This window comes from Urocampus carinirostris, chromosome 18, assembly GCF_059441175.1.
Source record: "Urocampus carinirostris isolate Australia breed hairy pipefish chromosome 18, RoL_Ucar_1.0, whole genome shotgun sequence".
NCBI classification, from domain to species: Eukaryota; Metazoa; Chordata; class Actinopteri; order Syngnathiformes; family Syngnathidae; genus Urocampus; species Urocampus carinirostris.
Genome location: NC_142366.1, coordinates 21,384,564 through 21,403,344, shown reverse-complemented (window position 1 = coordinate 21,403,344; position 18,781 = coordinate 21,384,564). Strand labels below are relative to the sequence as shown.

At 36.7% G+C, this 18,781-nt stretch overlaps 1 protein-coding gene across 6 annotated transcripts in view; it reads left to right on the top strand.

Annotated features, from left to right (window-relative positions):
* tpk1 (thiamin pyrophosphokinase 1) overlaps nt 1–18,781 on the top strand; it is a 93,407-nt gene that overhangs the window by 22,973 nt on the left and 51,653 nt on the right. For all 6 annotated transcript variants that reach the window (XM_088322391.1, XM_088322390.1, XM_088322392.1 and 3 more), the window contains 3 exons: nt 574–640; nt 14,916–14,988; nt 15,878–15,973. In XM_088322391.1, the coding sequence (XP_088178517.1) occupies nt 574–640; nt 14,916–14,988; nt 15,878–15,973 (236 nt within the window). The remainder of the gene's footprint in view (nt 1–573; nt 641–14,915; nt 14,989–15,877; nt 15,974–18,781) is intronic.

Here is an 18,781-nt window from a genome sequence, read left to right as displayed (position 1 = left end):
AGGTCATAGCCGGAGACAGACGGGAGCAAAAACAGGACAGGTTGGAGTCAGGGTAGAAAAAAGGCTTGCCTAGTATACACTGAGATTCGCAGACGGACTGACAACAGGGGAGGGACATGACTGGGTTCAAATATTGACAGATAGCCAATCAGAACCCACGGCGGTTGGCGCCAAATGAGCAGGCACAGCTAAGTCTGATTAGTTTTTCTAATTTTCTAATATTGTAATTCTGGGGGAAACATCTGTCCAAAAGAAGAAAATGTTATTGCAAATATCAAACACCACGATCTATGATGGTATGTGTTGGTAACTGTAGCAGGGATAATATGCATATCTGTGAAGACACCATTAATGCTGGAAGATACATCAAAGCCTTGGACTAACATATGCTACATACATATTGCCCATATCGCATTGCAATATATCCACCAGTAATACCATACAGTATATTTCATCATCCATTGTAAGGCATGTGACATTAACTATGTGATATCATGACACACTTGGGTCCTGTTTACATCAAATTATCTGTTTCTTTCTCATATCTATCTTTATCTTTCTGTCTTTTCATAGCTCTTTTGACGGCATGTGCTGACGGCGCTGCCAATCATCTGTATAACATCACTGGAAATAGTGACAGGTCAGTCGGCCTTTTTTTTCATCTGTATTTGATAACTCCCTCCTGTGTACTGCTGTATGTAATAACAATCGGATCTGCCCTTACACATTGAATAACTTAGTGTCTCTCCCAGCCAAACTATATTTGATAGTAGCTTGGTGGACATTATTCTTAAAGGGTTTGAAGAAAACCTGCTGAATTATAAGAATGTTCTCCTTGGAATGAATTAAACATATACAATAGCAATAAAACTGACACTGAAGATGCATCATTTTAGCTGTTTTATAAAAAATACAAAAATTACACTTATCACGAGTTTTGACGCGTTATTAAAAAAGTGGTAGTTCAAAGTTACAAGTTATTTTATTTGAAACGAAACTGTGTTACAAGCTCATTGATTTTGTTGTTCCTGTATAAGCCACACCCAATCCCCATGTGCTGCTGCCATTTGCTACTGGTGATGCTGATATAAGCTGACCTCCTTATTTCAGTGGTTTTTTTTAAGCTGTAAATACGACTTGGGTGACTTGGGTAGGGAGAATATCACAATATGAGTCAGGATAAATTACATTCTCTCATACTTTGCGCTTAGAATGGTGCCACCGCTACTGTATTTAGTTTTATTTTGTTGATACTGTATTTATAAACATGCCACGTTACCCATCATTAGTATGCGGCGTTGTGCTGCTGGTGGACCGTGGATTGTAGTCAACTACTTAAGCTAAAGTGGAACCGTCGAATACAAGATATCATTGTAGTTTATTATAACTTTTAAAAAGAATTGCACTATGTCTTAACAATATTTAAGTTACAAAATGTAATAAATAATGCATGTCAGTTTTCATTATTGAGAACAATAACATGTTTCTTTGTAACGTCTTACCCGTAACACTGCTTGTCAATGAAAGTGTAAACAATGTTTATACACTTACCAGGGCTTTATTGCATTTCTATGCAAAACATGACAGTCAAACAACAGCAGGAATCATTTCACGCCCTCCATTGACCTCATTTATCTGTATACTCAATAGTATGAGACCGAAATAAACAGGATACAAGATGAAATAAAACTTGAGTTATCCACGTGTCGCTGGCTTCAGCTAGCCGAAACACTTCACTTAGAAAATGCACCATTAAGAGTGACCTTGGGTTTCTTTTTGGTTTAACTCCGTGTCCAATGTTAAAAATAGAATGCACCCCACTAGTGCACTTACCAGTATGTGTACCCAAGAAAATGAGACCAAAGCATTTTTGTGCATTTTGCACCCAAATGCTTTATGAATACTTTGCTAATGGAAAACTGCTGTTACCACTGAGATAGATCTGGGGGCTCTGTGGTCCCTGAAGTGTTCAGGCTTTCACATTAACACTTAGAGTATGAACATGAGAGCGTCTTTTTTAAGCCTGAAAATGAGGATTTGACCTTTCGTTTTCTGAAATTGCAATGGGAAACAAGTCATTTTAGGGCTCATTTTAGGAATCAAGGTCAGTTGTATCCTTTATTCAATCATCTACATTATCATTATAAACCAACGCACCCAGATTTACTGATGTTTCCACAGCATGACTAAAATAGATTAAGCAGCAGTGATCTACTTATAGTTAAGTCGACATAGGACCAGACCCCTTAAATAAGAAAGAAAATGGGCTGGGTAGTTAGTGCGCAGCCCTACAGGTTAAATTCCAGCTACTGTTGCCTCCGGTTGTGGAGTTTGCGTGTTCTCCCCGTGCCTGCATGGCCGGCTCTAAATTGTCCCTACGTGTGAATGAGCAAGTGAGTTGAATGTCTCTGGGTGTCCTGTGACTGGCTGGCAACAAGATTAGGGTGTCCCCTGCCCACTACACAAAGATACCTGGGATGTGCTCCAGCACCCCCGCAACCCTAGTGAGGATTAGAAGTGCAAAAATGAATGGGAGCTGATTAGTTTATCTAATACATTTAAAGATCATCATTATTTTTTTTTAAATTGGTACTTGAGGACTGGAAAAGACAGTTTTCAGAAGGGAATCATTTCAAAAATCTGCAACAATTTTTAAGTACAATTTGTACCTGAAACATTTAGAATAAGATCTGCAATCGCAGGATTAAGTGAGTCATTTTAAACGTAATTAACATGTATGATTCGGATGTATGAATGTCATGATTGTATTGGGTGTGGAGCTCATGTGATCAAATATTTGAGAAAATATCGTACCACGAGCTGTTGTGTCCTTTGAGGTCTGAAACATTGGTACTGTAGTGGGAACAATAAGATTCATCCTTTCAGAGAAATTTGATTAAGAAAAACAAAAATATATATTATTGTCTTCGTCGTTTGGGTGAAAAATAGACTACTCTAGATCAGTCTAATCAGTTTTTTGTTTACCCAATTTTAAGTGTCTCCTTAGAAAAGAGGTCAAAATGCATAACGATACAAAAAACAAATAAGAATCCCAAGAGATTGGTCTGCTTTTCAAGCAGCATATGTAATAATGCATTGAAATATTAAAAAATCCCAAGTAATTATTTAGTGTGAAAGAAGTATTTTGCTCTATTTCAGAGTAAAAATAGATAAGCCGAGCTATCCGTAGAACAGAAAAAGCCAATGGCTAGTTTTCAGCAAAGAAGCTAGTTATTTTGTTGTACATAAAGAGGACGTTTGTTTTCCGCAAATATGAAGAAACACTACCGCTTCATAAGTTACTTCCTTTAAAAACGGCTGCGGGTTCGTCTAATTAATTACTTTGAATCTTCCGATTTTTCAAATAGAATCAACAAAAACAAATCTCGACCTAAGACTAGTATCTTAGTTAATGGCTACTTTATTTTGAAGTCTTTATGCCCGGATAAACCGCTCCAACGCTCATTTTAGATTTCCGTTTCGGTAAATGTTTTCTACATCAGGTTTGATGCATTACCAACCGTTTTAGAAAAAAATATTTGTGTATACTTATGAATCTAACACCAAACTGTGATTCATTATATAAATACTCGGCTAAAATCCAGGGACAGTTTAGTTTATAAGTATTACGTGTTAATTAGATAATGTATTCCACTGTTAACAGTTAAGTGACACTCTTCCTTTCAAATCTACAGCAACCAAGCAAAGTGTTCAAAGACACATTAGACAAGCTGCAGGTGCATTTGCTGTGAAAGGTTAAAAGTAAAACATTAATGGACAAACTTTGCTTGGGGGCAGGGATTAAGAGTTTTCTCGAAATTGAAGTGCATGAAAATCGTTATCGTCAAAGAAAAGTCACAGGGTAGTTGTGCAGCGGTTCAATGCAAAGAGATCCTGGTACTTTAAAGAAAAATGTGGTAGTTATTTAAGACTTAATAAACATAACGCTAAACCAACTGTTATAATATCGAAAATATATTTATATTTTTGCCAGCTGTTTTACTAGCTTGTATCACAAAGCTATAAATGCTAATTCTGGGTTGAATTTGTGCTGAGATACCTTATTTTGTCATATTTAGTGTTTTTAGCGAAACCCAACTAATCTTGGAGTTGCAAGTGTCCTATGGTTGACACAAATCACCTGTGAGGCTCTAAATGTTCGCTTGCACACAAAGTATGTCAGAAATGAGTATGCTGCAAAATCCTAGCAAGCAAGTCAATAGCTGAGAAAATTACGCTCTCTGCGTAAGAAGTGCTGCATCTATGCTGGGGAGGATAGACGTTATGTTGCATATTTGCTGGACTTATGGCATTTCAATTGCCCACTGAAATACAACACCTGCAATATTGCGTTCTGAAGGACAAACATGAATGGATATTTCTGTGAAATGCAAATCACAATCACTCATTCCGCAGGAGCTATATCCTTTAAAGTTGCATTTATGTGGAACTTATACAGTGAAATTAACACAGTTTGCCAAGACAGTTTCATGACCTCCAAAAGTTGAAGCATTTAAGTTAAAATGATATCACTAACGCACAATATTGCTACGTTTTTCATTGTTTTGTTTTATTTTACATAACCTACATGGACAGTTAATTTGTACATGCAAAACTCCGCACAGGCAGGCTGGGGTAGCTGGAATCAAACCCTGGACCGCCTCACCGTGGGCCTCCGCACTAACCAGCCAGCCGCCAAGTTGCCCGTCAGATAAAACAGTCATTTTAATTCTATTTTACTACAAAAATAAGGTTAGAAATAGATACAGTACAAGCGAAATGGCCCGGCGTCGAAAGGCTTGGCGTTTGGAGCATTCTACTTCAGCAAGGTTGTTGGGGCAGTGGTTTGTTGAAAAAAGAGCCAGGGAGCCACGAGGGCAGGCATGTCCGAAGTCAGGACCAGGGCCTAGTTATAGCCTGTGATCATGTTTTTAATGTTGAAAAATGAATAATATATGGGACCCTGCAGTAATTTTAACAAGAATATAAAATTAATTTGTACAAAAAAAATCACCATTTTACCAGATGATGGCGGTAGCCCATTGGCCACCTTGCTCTTAGCTTTCTGTGAGAATGTTTGCCCACCCCATTTCCGACATGGCTACTGTAACCAAAAAAAAAAAAAAAAAAAGGAAAGTTGATGGTGAGGGCCGCCGACCTCCAGGACAAGTGGAAATTGGAGTATGTTTTGCACCGAAATCTGTAACAACTGCATTTGCCTAATTTGCAAAGAGACTGTGGCTGTTTTCAACAAATATCAAGAGGCACTGCCAGAGAAACCATGCCGGCTTTAATAAGCTTACTGGAAACGAACGCAGTGAAAAGTTGAAGCAACGAGACTGTTTTAACGACACAGCAGTGCTTTTTCACGCTACTCTGTGAGTCAGATGAAGATGCTACCAAGGCGAGTTACGAGGCCGCTGGGCTGATCGCCAAGCACTGCAAATCTTTGACGGGGAGTAGATTTATTAAAGACTGTTCAAAGAATGCCAGGCTAAATGTTCGGCCCTCACAAATTTTCAGTTTACCAAATCTGGCCCGCTTTCTGAAAAGTTTGGACACCCCTGCACTAGGAAGTGCCAAAGACCAGTATGACCGCATGCAGTTCCAGAGCTGCTTGTACACGAAAGCAGATGTTTATCGATTGTTTTGGGGTATTATCGGGGCGCCTTGACACAAAAACTAGATAAAGACACTCCCAACGTCTTAAAGTACTACTGCGTACATTTCCACGCAAATCAGTTCAGCCGTTTCGGAGACTATAGGCCACATATAATCACCTACACACGCATGCAATCGGAATTGATATAATAGTCTAGGACAGGATACTACTATATTTAACTAAATTTTGTAGTAAAAGAAAACGCTCCTTTACAATATGTTTTCTTCTAATGCTAGGCAAAAGGTGAAAAAATATAGTAAAATACAAAAGGATATTTTCAAATGTTTTTTAATGGAAGTATAGGTAAAACATAAAATATAAAAAAACACTATAAAGCAAGTAAACATATTGTAAATTAAGAAATGTAATGATTATAATATTTACCAGTGGAACAGATTTTTATTATTTTACCTGTCCATTGCGGTCTCTTTTTTTCTTTTTTTAATTTTCTTTATTTATGTGTATGTGTTTGTCTTGCTGTCGGTCATCCCTCTCGTGGGATAATAATAATAATAATAATAATAATTTCCTTGTATTGTCATTCTGTGTAACAATGTACACAGAACGAAATGTCGATTGCACCTGACCCGTTGTAGCGAGCCGATGCAGCCGCAGCCAACAGAGGGCGCCGCCGACCACTTTTTAAGTCTTAGGAATGACTCGGCCGGGGCGCGAACCACCGACCTCCCAGTCTCAAAGCGGGCGCCTTACCATCTAGGCTACTGAGCATATGACCAGGGTATATAAATAGATAGATAGATAGATGGATGGATGGATGGATGGATAGATAGATAGATAGATAGATAGATAGATAGATAGATAGATAGATAGATAGATAGATAGATAGATAGATAGATAGATAGATAGATAGATAGATAGATAGATAGATAGATAGATAGATAGATAGATAGATAGATAGATAGATAGATAGATAGATAGATAGATAGATAGATAGATAGATAGATAGAGATCTATAGTATCTATTGAATGACGCACTGGTAAAGGGAGGTACTTGGCTGAAAACTAAATGGCATTGGTGACACAGCAATTAAATGAATAAATGAAAACACTAATGTTGAGCATCATTTAAATTATGTAGTGTACATGCAGCACATCAAACTATCCTTTTTTTCATCTCACTGTTTATTTTTTCTTCTAAACAGATTCTCGTGTATGCTTAGTGCAGTATTTGCATGAAGGTTTTTCCATATGTCTATGCAAATATGTCTCATCCTCTAGCCTTCTAACACTCAGATCTTGGTTTCAGAATCTGCTCATTTTCTGTACTGATAGAGAATATAATTTTCATCTATAATACCTTTAGCTCAGTGCACTACATCTTCCAAATGTGATTGAAACACCATTATGCCATGTTCCAAAGAGTATGTTTTTTTATTTGTTATCGTCATCACGACCACACTTTCCCAGTCTTTTGTCATAGAGCTGCTCAAAAGTGAAAATAGTATAATAATAATACACCAAACATTCTGTTGGATACCTTTGAATGCTTTGAGCTTGACTACAAATGGTGCAATCAACAACTGGAACATACACTAAACGTTTCCCCCAGTATCGTAAACTGGTAAATTGTTATAATATTGCTGTAATAAAACTTTTTTTATGGGGCATCAGGTATTTTCAGAATAGTCTATCCTTGATGCCTGCGGTGCTTATATGACTCAAGCATTGTATCTGTCCTAATTAGTCATTGGAAAATTGAATATAAGTGACCAGTGTGTTCGATCAAACCCTCAAAGTGAGTATAAGAAATCAGGTTATGTGTGAAAATGTAGAACATCATGTAATTAGACATGTGTTTGTCAATGCCATGAACAGTCATGATTCTGTCAGACTGTTTCTATCTAATTCAAAAGGGAAGTAAAATAGTTTTACTTGGGTTATCTTTTTTGAAGAATAAATTTAACAACAACGTGGAAAAAGTATGCATAAATCGATTTTCAATTTTTTCTCACGTTCATATTTTGCCCAGCACGAGGTGTTGAATTGGCTGGCGATCAGGAATTGTTTATGTGGGCTATAACTACTGGATTGTTTAATTGATATGTTTGCAATTAAAAGACCTTTTTAGCAAATTAAGACGAGCACTTACAGGCCTTGCTTCATAAATGGAGTGCTAAGTTGCTTAGCAACACTAACTGAGAATTCGGATAAGAGCAAATGCCAGGCCTAGGTCCTGCATCGCTATTTTTCAACGGTGATTTTGCAGGAAAATACAATTAAAGACAAAAAAGTCATGCGCAATCTGGGCAAATGTGATCAAATAAACTTCACAAATCTGTTATTACATATAATTACTTTGATTGAAATACTTCTTAGTTGGGACCAATCCAATTTTATTTCTATCTCTACCCAACCTCAGAACAATATTTCAAGGAAATTGCAATGATTACCACCGGTAACCTGTACTGTTCATGAGACCTGGTTTTACAGAGTCCAGTTTACTCTTAGTAGGGTTGCAACAATTAAGGTTGTCGACAAGGTCGACATAAAAAAAAACGCTTAAAGAAATAGTCAACAATAGAATATATGTCAACTATTACCACCAGTGGAGTGAGATATTTCTAAATGAATATAATCACTACTGAGAGTTGCTCATGTGCAATAGCGTCTCTGTCTCGAGCAGTAACTTACAAAAATGATGGCATCAACATCCAATAAGTTTTGGGAGCGTTTTAGCCTGGATACAGCAATTAAAAAGACTACATGCAAAGTTTGCAAAGCAGATCTTGCATAGCTTAGCAGTAGCTTGTTGACGCATGAACACTTAAAGGGCACATGGGACATTTGTACAAAACGGAGTCTGACTCGCATCTGTAAGATTCAAGTAACGTTCAAGCCAATATGGTTTTGATGACATGCAAAATACATTTTATATACTTTTATCCATAAAAGAGAGCTTGAGCATAATTCCAGACTGTGCCTGACAAATATATTTGAAATGCATGCAGTGCAAAGAAGAAATGTCAGTTGTTCAAACAGGTCGCGACATGAATCAATTGTCTTAACTGGTTCAAACTGGATTACGTGTGCAAGAGTGTTTTCAGATAGGAAGCTGCCAAAAAGAAGGGAGGTCACAGCAACCTAGCTGAACAGCTCAAGTCTTCTATCTAATCTGTGAGAGGCCTAATCTAACAGGGCAGAGGTTTATTAACGGATTTATGTCTACCGACCGAATTATGAGACGACCGCCAAACTGAATTTAAACACTGAAGCATGGTGGTGCAAGTATTATGTTCTGGGCATGTTTCTCCTAATCTGGTATTGGGCCCATTTATTGCATACCAGGGATCAAGGATCAGTGTGTATGTCAAGATACTTGAAGAGGTTATGTTGACTTATGCTAAAGAGTTCATGGCCTTAAAATTGGTTTTTCAACAAAACAATGACCCAAGGCACACCAGTAGACGAGCAAAGTCTTGGTTCCAAACCAATGTAACTAATGGTTTGGAGTGGTGAGCCCAATCCCCACACCTCACTCTTCTGAGAACTTGTGCGGTGATATCAAAAATGCTGTTTGTGAAGCGAAAACAAGAAATGTCAACAGCAGACTGCTATTTTTTTAACACACCCCATGAACAATTGCCCAATTGTACAGCCTTCGGAACATGCCTATTATGAATGCTGTGTCTTGTTTATTTTCTGAGAATCTACTGCACCTACTTGTAATTTGTTTGACATGTAACGATAAAAAATATACTAAAACCCAAAATAATCATGTTAGTCACATTGCTCTGCTATTATTTTGAACAGCACTGTAGGTGCAGAGATCCATCCATCCGTTTTCCGACCCACTTATTCTCACTAGGGTTGCAGGATAAACCGAAAATTGTAGAGTATATTCGGATAAAATAATGAACAGCCATACTCTAACGATTTCTAGTGACACCATATCATTTAATGCTAATTTTTCTGCTTTATCCTCATAGTCTTTTATCCCTTTTCTAAAGTCTTTCTTATTTATTTATTCTGGAGTGCCCTGTATAATCTTATTGTAAACAATGTTCACTACATAGTTATTAATGACAATAAAGACAATTCTAATCCTAATTCTAACTCCCTTATGATTGTTTATTGCTTGATAGTAATTCCATGGGGGCGTGGCTAGGGAGAAGCTAGGGAACTCCTGACCTCAGTAAAATAGGGATTTTGTCTCTCACTCCTCCACCTTACACTATGCTTTGTGGAGGAATGAGACTTTCTTTGGCTCATGGTGAACACTCTTAAGTAGAAATTGCTGTAATGGTCATCTCATTTAAGATATAACATGACAGTAATTGTTAATGCTTTTGTCAATCAAAGGGGTCCCCAATCCCACACGAATCATAACAGGAAAATGTCAAAATGTTTAAATTTTAACTAAATTCCATGAGTAAATTGTCACTGAGGGTTCTCAAAAAGAAGAGGACCTGAAATAAGGTATCCCTTCTGCTCATGGAGTTTACAGATGTCAAACCGAAATTGGACCCCGGGAGAATAGCTGTACAAATATGTGTACACGTGCTATCCAACCAGCCATGAAATCATATCGTTTGTGCAGAGCTCGAGATAGCAGCAATAGCATTCTTGGGTGGGCTTGCTTTGTTCAAATACACACACCCTTAAACGTAATGAACAGACGTGTTATCTGTGTTTGTGTGACAAATATTCCACTCTGCTGGTTCTGTTTTTTGACTGATATTCGCTTTAAGCATTGGCAATTTGTATACCATGGAAATGAATCTTGTCAAGAAACATTGTTGGAGTTTGTTGAATCAAATTAATATACAGAGCACAACACCAAAGTACACGTCTGCGCCCAAGCCTCCTGCCTGATTTAATTACCAGTTGTAATTCTCTTTATTGTATGTACTAAAAAGAAAAAACTTGGTGTACTAAACATATATTGCTTCCGTTTGTTACAATTCTCTCTATTTAAATTGTTATCTGAAATGAAAAGGGGAAGTTGATTTTACAGCTAGGTTGATAGCATTAAGGTTGTTTCATTTCGCAGGTACAATTGTGAATTGACCCACGGTGCATGTTTTGAAAATTGGAAGGAGTTCCATTATGAACAGAAAATAACAGGGTGTGATGTGCCTAAATGAAAAGAAAAACACAAACAAACAAAGACATATTTACATTCAACACAAAGGAGGTCCTGGAATTGAACTTTGGACTACCTTTGATGTCGAATCTGGAGAAAAATAATTTCTTGTATCAGTGTTCTCGTTTGCCCGTGTCCCTGCGTCCTAGACGCATGATTTTTGCTGGGGACGTGTCGTGTCAAATCAACGTGCATACCCGAAGATTTACCGCACTCCAAACTTTTCGTCAGCCAGATCCGCCATTGTTCTTTTGGTCTTGCGGTTCGAGTTTTCGCCGATCTCGGCAAACGAGATCTCGTTGCTTTGAGACTACGTCGTTGTTGTGGTGCTTGTCGTTGAGGGAAGGTTAAGTATGCATACCTGTCAACCTGTACGTTTTTGCTGTACAAAGTACATTTATTATGCATTTTAAGATGTGTACGACGTAGAATAAAATCTGTTCGGAAAAACGCAAATTTGTCAATTATGGGTACCATCTGGTATACACCGACTATCACGAAACGGCAAATCAATCAAGTTAAACGAGTTCGAGTTGTGTAGTGAAAGTCCGTCTCTTTTTGGAGAACCGGCTTTTTAGGCTCAACTCATTGAAGAGAGCTGGCTCTCAAACGGCTCACTTGCTTTAATGCATTATATTACGAATTATGATGTTGTATAAAGAAGTTAAGAAAAAAAGGATTAAAAAAGAAGAAAATGAAAAAAAAGACAGGTTTGTGGTTATCCCTTTAATCAGTATATTACCGACAATAATTTAATGCAGAAAATGAATTAATAATTTGAATAAGAAAATGTAGTATTCTACTTAATTATATATGCATGTATTTTTTCCTTCTACAGTGAACGTCCAAGCTGACTTTTTTTTATAATAAACCTCATTCATGTTGAGCAACTCAGTGTGATATACGGGAACACATGTATAATATAACATGTTAAAGTACTTAAATAAACACGTTTGAAAAAAAAATATCATGTAAGATTTTTTTGTATTTTGTAAGGGAAAATACGACAGTTGAAAAGGGCATGGAGCCGTGGAGGTTGACAGGTATGAGTATGCCCCCGAAAAAACAGTTAGTATTAGGTGAAAATCAACACAAAATTGGTAATTTCTTCAGTGTCAGTAATAAGTAGAAACATGATGCAGGAAGTGATACAACGGCAATAATTCCGGCACGAAAAAACGGCAGAGAAATTATTCGGAAGATCGCGGAGGCAAGGAAAACACGTGTGTTGAAGCGAACGATTCGACGACAGAAAATAAACATAAGAATACTCCTAGCAAGAAAAGGACTTTTATGCCAAAATGGACTAAATTATATTCCTGGTGACGCTATGAGGATGATGATAATGGATTGGACCTTGAGAAGGCATTACAACTGAGGCGGGATAACAAACCACGAAGAATATATGAACTGTAAAATCTGAAGTGATAACTGCTTTGTATTACCAATTAACTGTGATGATTAAAAGTGCATGAATATATAGACAAATATTTCAGCAATAGTATTTTGTACGATGTACAATATTTTTGTGAACTGAAAAATCTGAAGTGATAACTGCTTTGTATTACCAATTAACTGTGATGATTAAAACCGAATGAATATATGGATTTATATTATATATTTGTCGCCGATTTACAATTTCAACCGCGATAACACTAAATGTTGGGGACCCATAGATCTCTGTTGGGACCCATAGATTTTTGAGCATGCGAGTCCCCGGGACCCATCACTTTTCAGAAGTAAAATGAACTCTGTTCTATTATTTCTTTTCATTTGACCATAACTTCAAGTTTGTTTTCAGAAGAAGAACATAAATAATTGAGGAAAAATGTTATGCTTTTGGATAATCGTTTTTATTTTAATTACTCTGATCAGTTTTGTATTTTCTTTTATCACATTTATTGATTTTTATTTTAAGTTAAAGAAGAGCTGCAAAATGAGCAAAGTTATCTTTTGATTAGAAATAATTGTTGTTGGTTTTTACGAGAATAAGGGAAAACACAGCCCTTTGTGATTAAGGGCTATACAAATAAACATGACTTGACTACAAATAAATAAAAATGTTACCCTGGAAAAAAAGGAAAATTAACAGAAATAAACATTTATTAAACAAAACTGTATGTCTTTTTTCATCTGAAATGTATTTGTTCATATTAAGAACCATACATCATTATCATACATGTTAAAGTCAATTCATTATTATTTTACTATATTTTTCTCGTAACGTTATTCTGCAAACTAGATTTTTTATTCCTGTCCTTAAGTATTTTTCTATATTTTAGATTTATATTTAAATATTTTTAGCTTTATTTATATTCCATTGTTTTGGGTTTTTTTCGTAATAAGATGACAGAAAACTGTGATATCCATTGAAATATAAATATCACAGAAAGTACATAAGTAAGGCAGATTAAATTAAAAAGTTGAAGATCATAAAATGTATTTTTCCAAATCTGAATGAGGAATTCAATATTACGTGGGTTATGTTAACAATTTCACAAATGGAATCAAAATGTGCACCGCCTGATATATGGCATAAGTCAAATCGGTAATCCAGCTCCTGCCAAACACACTTAAGCATATTAAGGGTAACTGTCTCCAGCAGAAAACTGTTTATATATATTAATATACTATATATATATATATATATATATATATATATATATATATATATATATAGCCCATTTCTGTCTTGGGCTAGTACAGGGAAGTACATCTAATTATTTTAACAATTATTTATTGATATTCAATGGATATCATTTTTTCAAACACCCTTATAACATTTGCCGATTTCATATAGTACTGATCCTTTTAAAATTATTATCCTCATTTTAGAAAAGTGCGACTTTACCCATAAGGAATGCTCAACAGAGCCAGAAAACCTTGACGAAGAACCTTGATGTACAACCTTGAGCGGGTTTGATGTCAAGAAACCTTAATTGAAAGAGCAGAGAGAGCAAGATGCTTGCAAAAAAGAACATGTGAAACTTGAAGAAAGATGAAAATTGTTCAAACCTCATATTGTTAGAATATGATATAATGAAATTGTTCAAATTGAAAAAATTACATTGAAGAGTATGGATGAGGGGTAATGTAATTCGATTACAGTAGCTACCCTACTTACAACCATTCGACTTACGTAAAACGGTAGATACGAACTTTTTTTTCGGGATGTGGAACAATATCCGGACATTGCTATAAGTTAGATTTTCTATTGTGTGCACCTTTTACTGAGAATATTAATGTAATGCTTCTTTCCGTCGCTACTGGCGTGTGGCACTGTGAGAGGTCACCCAGCATCCACCCGGAAAAATAAGTTCGTGTGTAAACATTCTATACTGTCTATGTCTATACTATCTCCAGCGCTCTAAGAACTTTGACATTTTTATTGTTTAATATCTCGTCTATGTGGTTGGTGTAAGGTGTAAAGAAGAGGCGGGCAGTTTCTTTTGAAATTAAAGTGGAATAAGAAAGCTTGATGAGCTTGAAAAAATAGTCCGAACGCTTTTTTTCCGCCATTTTTCCCACAGAGGTGGTCTTGAAGCGCATCTTCCAAAAGTAAGTTAAACTCAACTTTATTTATCTTTAGAGAAGCATATTATTTCATCAAATGTATATTTCGTAGTACAAAACAATACAGGTTACTTATTCAAGCCTCAATATACTTGTATTAACCTTAAACATACAAAATATACCACTGAAGCAACTTACAAACAAATTCAACTTACAAACGATCGTCTGGATCTCATTCTTAAGTAGGGCAGCGTCTGTACTGTATAGGGTAGTGCAGTGTTCTAGATAACAGAATAATGATGTATGTGACAACATACAATTTACGTGACAATAATGCACGTAGAATTATACAAACTCCAAAACAATAACATCTGCATCATGAGTGATAACATTGTAGCAAAAAAAAAAATAAAAATAAATAAAAAGATGAGATGGGAGATGAAATTGTTTGAGTTTGAAATACATTATCATCTTAAAGAGCACACAGTACTGGCTACATACCTATGAAAATATTTATGGAATATGGAAAGTCTGTTCCCTATTCTGCTTGTCTTGCTCTCACATACTGTACTTGCTATCACTGTTTTTCTTGAAATATTTGCAACCTTTTTTCTCTTCGGTTTTCCCTCCATCCAGTTTATGCCCCGACTACATCAGTGGTGATTTTGATTCCATTACCGCAGAAGTTCGAGATTTCTATTCGAGTAAGGTGGGTAGAAATGAACATAAATATGCTACACTATTGAGACAGATATTGACATTAACCTGTTGATCTATAATCAATGAGCGAAGCTCGCCTCATTTTTATAAACTTAATCTCTTAGTGAGTAATTTGGAACAATTTAGGTTGAAAGTTGGCAAGTCAGGCTATAGGGTACTTATGGCTAACCATAGTAACATCCCCCGAATTATTCAGAGCACAAGACTTCCACTTATTCCCAACATGTATTTGCTAATGTTGTCAAGAATTCAAATCTGTAAGCTTCAAATCGAAGATAAAGTTGAAAATACACTTTTAGACTGGAAAAGCTTTACATTGATGGGATAAAAGTATTAAAGCAGTTTCAAAGCATTAACCCATGAGTCAAAGAAGCTTAAAAGGGCCACCTTGTTGTATTTGACCACTAAATGTCGCTGTATTCTGTAGTGCAACAATAAATGAGTGCTACGGAGACTCAGAAAAAAAACAACACAATTTTTCTTCTCTTTTTCTTTTTTTCCAAGGTTTTGGGGGGTACCCTTAGAAGCACAATGGCAGACATTCATGTAAGCTTCCTGTAGGTTGGAGGTGCCCAGTATGTAGATCGCGATCTACTAGTAAATCCCAGAAGTAGTATTGGTAGATCACTGTTCGCTGTTTTCATTGCTTTGTTTTCTGTAGGGACACAATGCTATTTAGCGGCAACACATTAGCATTGGTTGGTGGATCCCTTAACGATTAAGATCGTAGGGTACTATTTTCTGTGGTGTGCCTTGGGCAAGTACAGCCTGATGGCACCCATCACTCTCCAGGGAGCAAGCAAGCAAGAGATGAATTGGTTATTTAAAAACATATTTTGTTGAACCCCTGATCGGTTATATTTTTTGTTTGGATGCAGGGGTGCCGGCTGATCGAAACAAGTGACCAGGATCTTACAGACTATACAAAGTGTCTGGTCATCATGTTGGAGGAGATTCAACAAAAAAATCTGCAGGTGACTGTAATAGCACAATCTTAGTTAACAATATTTTGGCAAATGTTGAGTTATCTTTGTCCATGTTCGATTAGTAAATGGCCATTTCAAAGGTGAAGATTTATTTTCATTTAGAAAGAGTTGGATTTTCCTGGAAAACCAAGCGAAGCTTATCCATGTTTCTAAAATCATGTAGCCCTATTGCCTTCCTCAAAACAGCAGTAAGCAGTTGCAGCTCTACAAATAATTGGATATAGAACATGCGAGCTGAATACATTCTTTACATGCAATGCTCTTAGCTGCTTTCACCTTATCCCTTACCAACTCTAAGTTTGTTTCTAAGGCTTCTCTTTATTAATGTATGTGACCAGTGAGGACCACTTACCCAGAGCCAGTCACATTTATAGACATTGTTTTGTTTACTGGGACACAGCCAAGCTGGCGGACAAATTGGGTTTTAACGTAATCGAACAAGTCTAGCGCAAACCTCAATTGACTAAATAATTACTTCCTGTCAATATTATATGTTGTTCATTGAGGGTACCAAAACCTCCTAACAAAAAACGTTTTTCCGTGAATTAGTGCTTTAAAATGGTTTTCCTTTTTGTTGTAAATATGTGGTGATAATGACTTGAACTTCATGACAAAAATGCATTGAAATATATCACTATTTATATATTTCTTAAACCGGCTTGCCTGTGCACGGAATGCAAAAGTGAACACGTTACCATAAATAGCTAGAGTTATGTGAAAAGTGCACTTTGCCTGTCTTCATCGATTTTGGGCTTTTTCCCGCCTCCAGTCTTCCACTGTGTGCAATGCTAAACTGAGCCAACCTTTTCCTGGCACCAACTCCAAGTTAATGTACAAAAGATAAACCCAAAGGAGTAAGACTATTTATGCAGCGGTCCTGTTTCCAATGACTTTGCATAGCTCTCCAATGTCAATGTCAGAGTTTGTTACCTTAAAACTGTAGGTGACAATTTGATGATTTAGCGAGAAAAATGCATTTAAAATGTTTAAGGAAGTAACCTGCATTTAACTTGACAAACAAATTTTGTTGATTTTTCTTCATTTTTTTATTCATCAAAGTCTATGTTGTGCATCTCTCTCTTCCTTACACTGACTGCCTCATACCTTCCCTCCCTTCATCCATCGTCCTTCCCTTAGGATCTTCCTCTTCTCGCTTCCCTGGCATCTCTATCCTCATCAATTTTCGACTGATATGCTCACTATCTCTCCCCTGTCCAAACCATCTGTCGGCTCTCACTAACTTTCTCCCATTTGATGAGTTCATTTCTTACCCTATCTAACCTGGAACTCTTAAAGAAAACTTCCACACTTATATTATAATTCTACCTCCATATCTGCTTCCTGTCGCTTTTTTTGAGGTAGAGCGCTCGTCTTGGGATCAAGGGATCCCAGTTCGAATCCCGGCTCATCCGTGTTACATGTCGAAGTGTCCTTGGGTAAGACACTGAACCCCTAATACTCCCAATAAGCAGGTTAGCGCCTTACATGGCTGCAAGGCCGCTATTGGGAAATGTGGAGCACATTGTAAAGCGCTTTGGGAAGTCATTGACTTGAAAAGCGCTATATAAATGCAGATCATTTCATTTTCATTTCATTTCATTTTCAGTTGCAATGTCTCTAATCTGTTCATCATGGTCAGCCTTGCTTTATAAAAGTTCCCCTTCATCTTAGCGGAGACTAATCAATCACCTGTCATCAACCCTGACAACAACATTTTCTCCATCCTTTCCAACTTAGTTCAATCAATTTCCTCACCTCCTAAGTACACTAAGGGCTGTGGACTGTTGAACCCAATATCGATGGATAGGCGAACAAACATTGTGGATATTGACTTCAAAATACAAAATATGAACTCCAATTCCAATAAAACACCTGTCGAAAATACTCAGGACCTGTGTTGAGCAATTCATTAACAGTTTTATTGATAAAAGTAAGTAAGGTAAAGTCCTCCCCGCTATTCAGAAACGAGACATGGGTTGAGGTTCATGTCAAAGAATTCCTGAAACCATCAATTACCGTAAATTCCAGACTATAGAGCGCACCTGATTATAAGCCGCACCCACCACATTTTAAGAGGAAAACGATTTTGTACTTACACAAGCCGCACCTGTATATAAGCCGCATGCGCTCACATTGAAAAAATGTAACACAAACACATAATTAACCCAAACCCGACTTTAAGTCCCGCGATTGAAACTGAATGTCCTTCATAAAAGTACACAGTCCAAAAATCACAGCCGGCAAAATGAACGGAAAATGATATCGGTACTTAAGGTTTGATGCAGACCTGCAGAGTCCGGGTCCCGTTAAAAGTAATCCAAGGAAAATAGTGTATATTTCCAAAGGTAAGGGTGGGAAGAATATATATCCACTTTTGTCCGCACTCACCTTTACCGGTCCCCACTTCCCGCCAGGCCGCGTTTTTTTCGCCCCTTCTTTTTTATACGCCCGGGCAAAACATATCAGAATAAGTGTCTGAAATAAATACATTACAAAAATATACAGTTGCAAATACATATTATACATGGTTACACAAATTTACAAAGAAAGACGGTACACCGAGAGAGTTTTCAAAGCTTTAATAATAATAATATAACGTGCTTTGTTTTGCTTTCGCTTTTAACATAGGTGTACAAAGTGTTTTAGCCCTTTTTTTTATTTTTACACGTTCATGTTAGCGTAATCTTTCGTACGTTAAAGATTCAAGGTAAACATTCAGGGTGTTGGAACGGATTAAAACGATTTACATCATTTTTAATGGGAAAAATGATTTCGGTGATCGAACAAATCGATTTT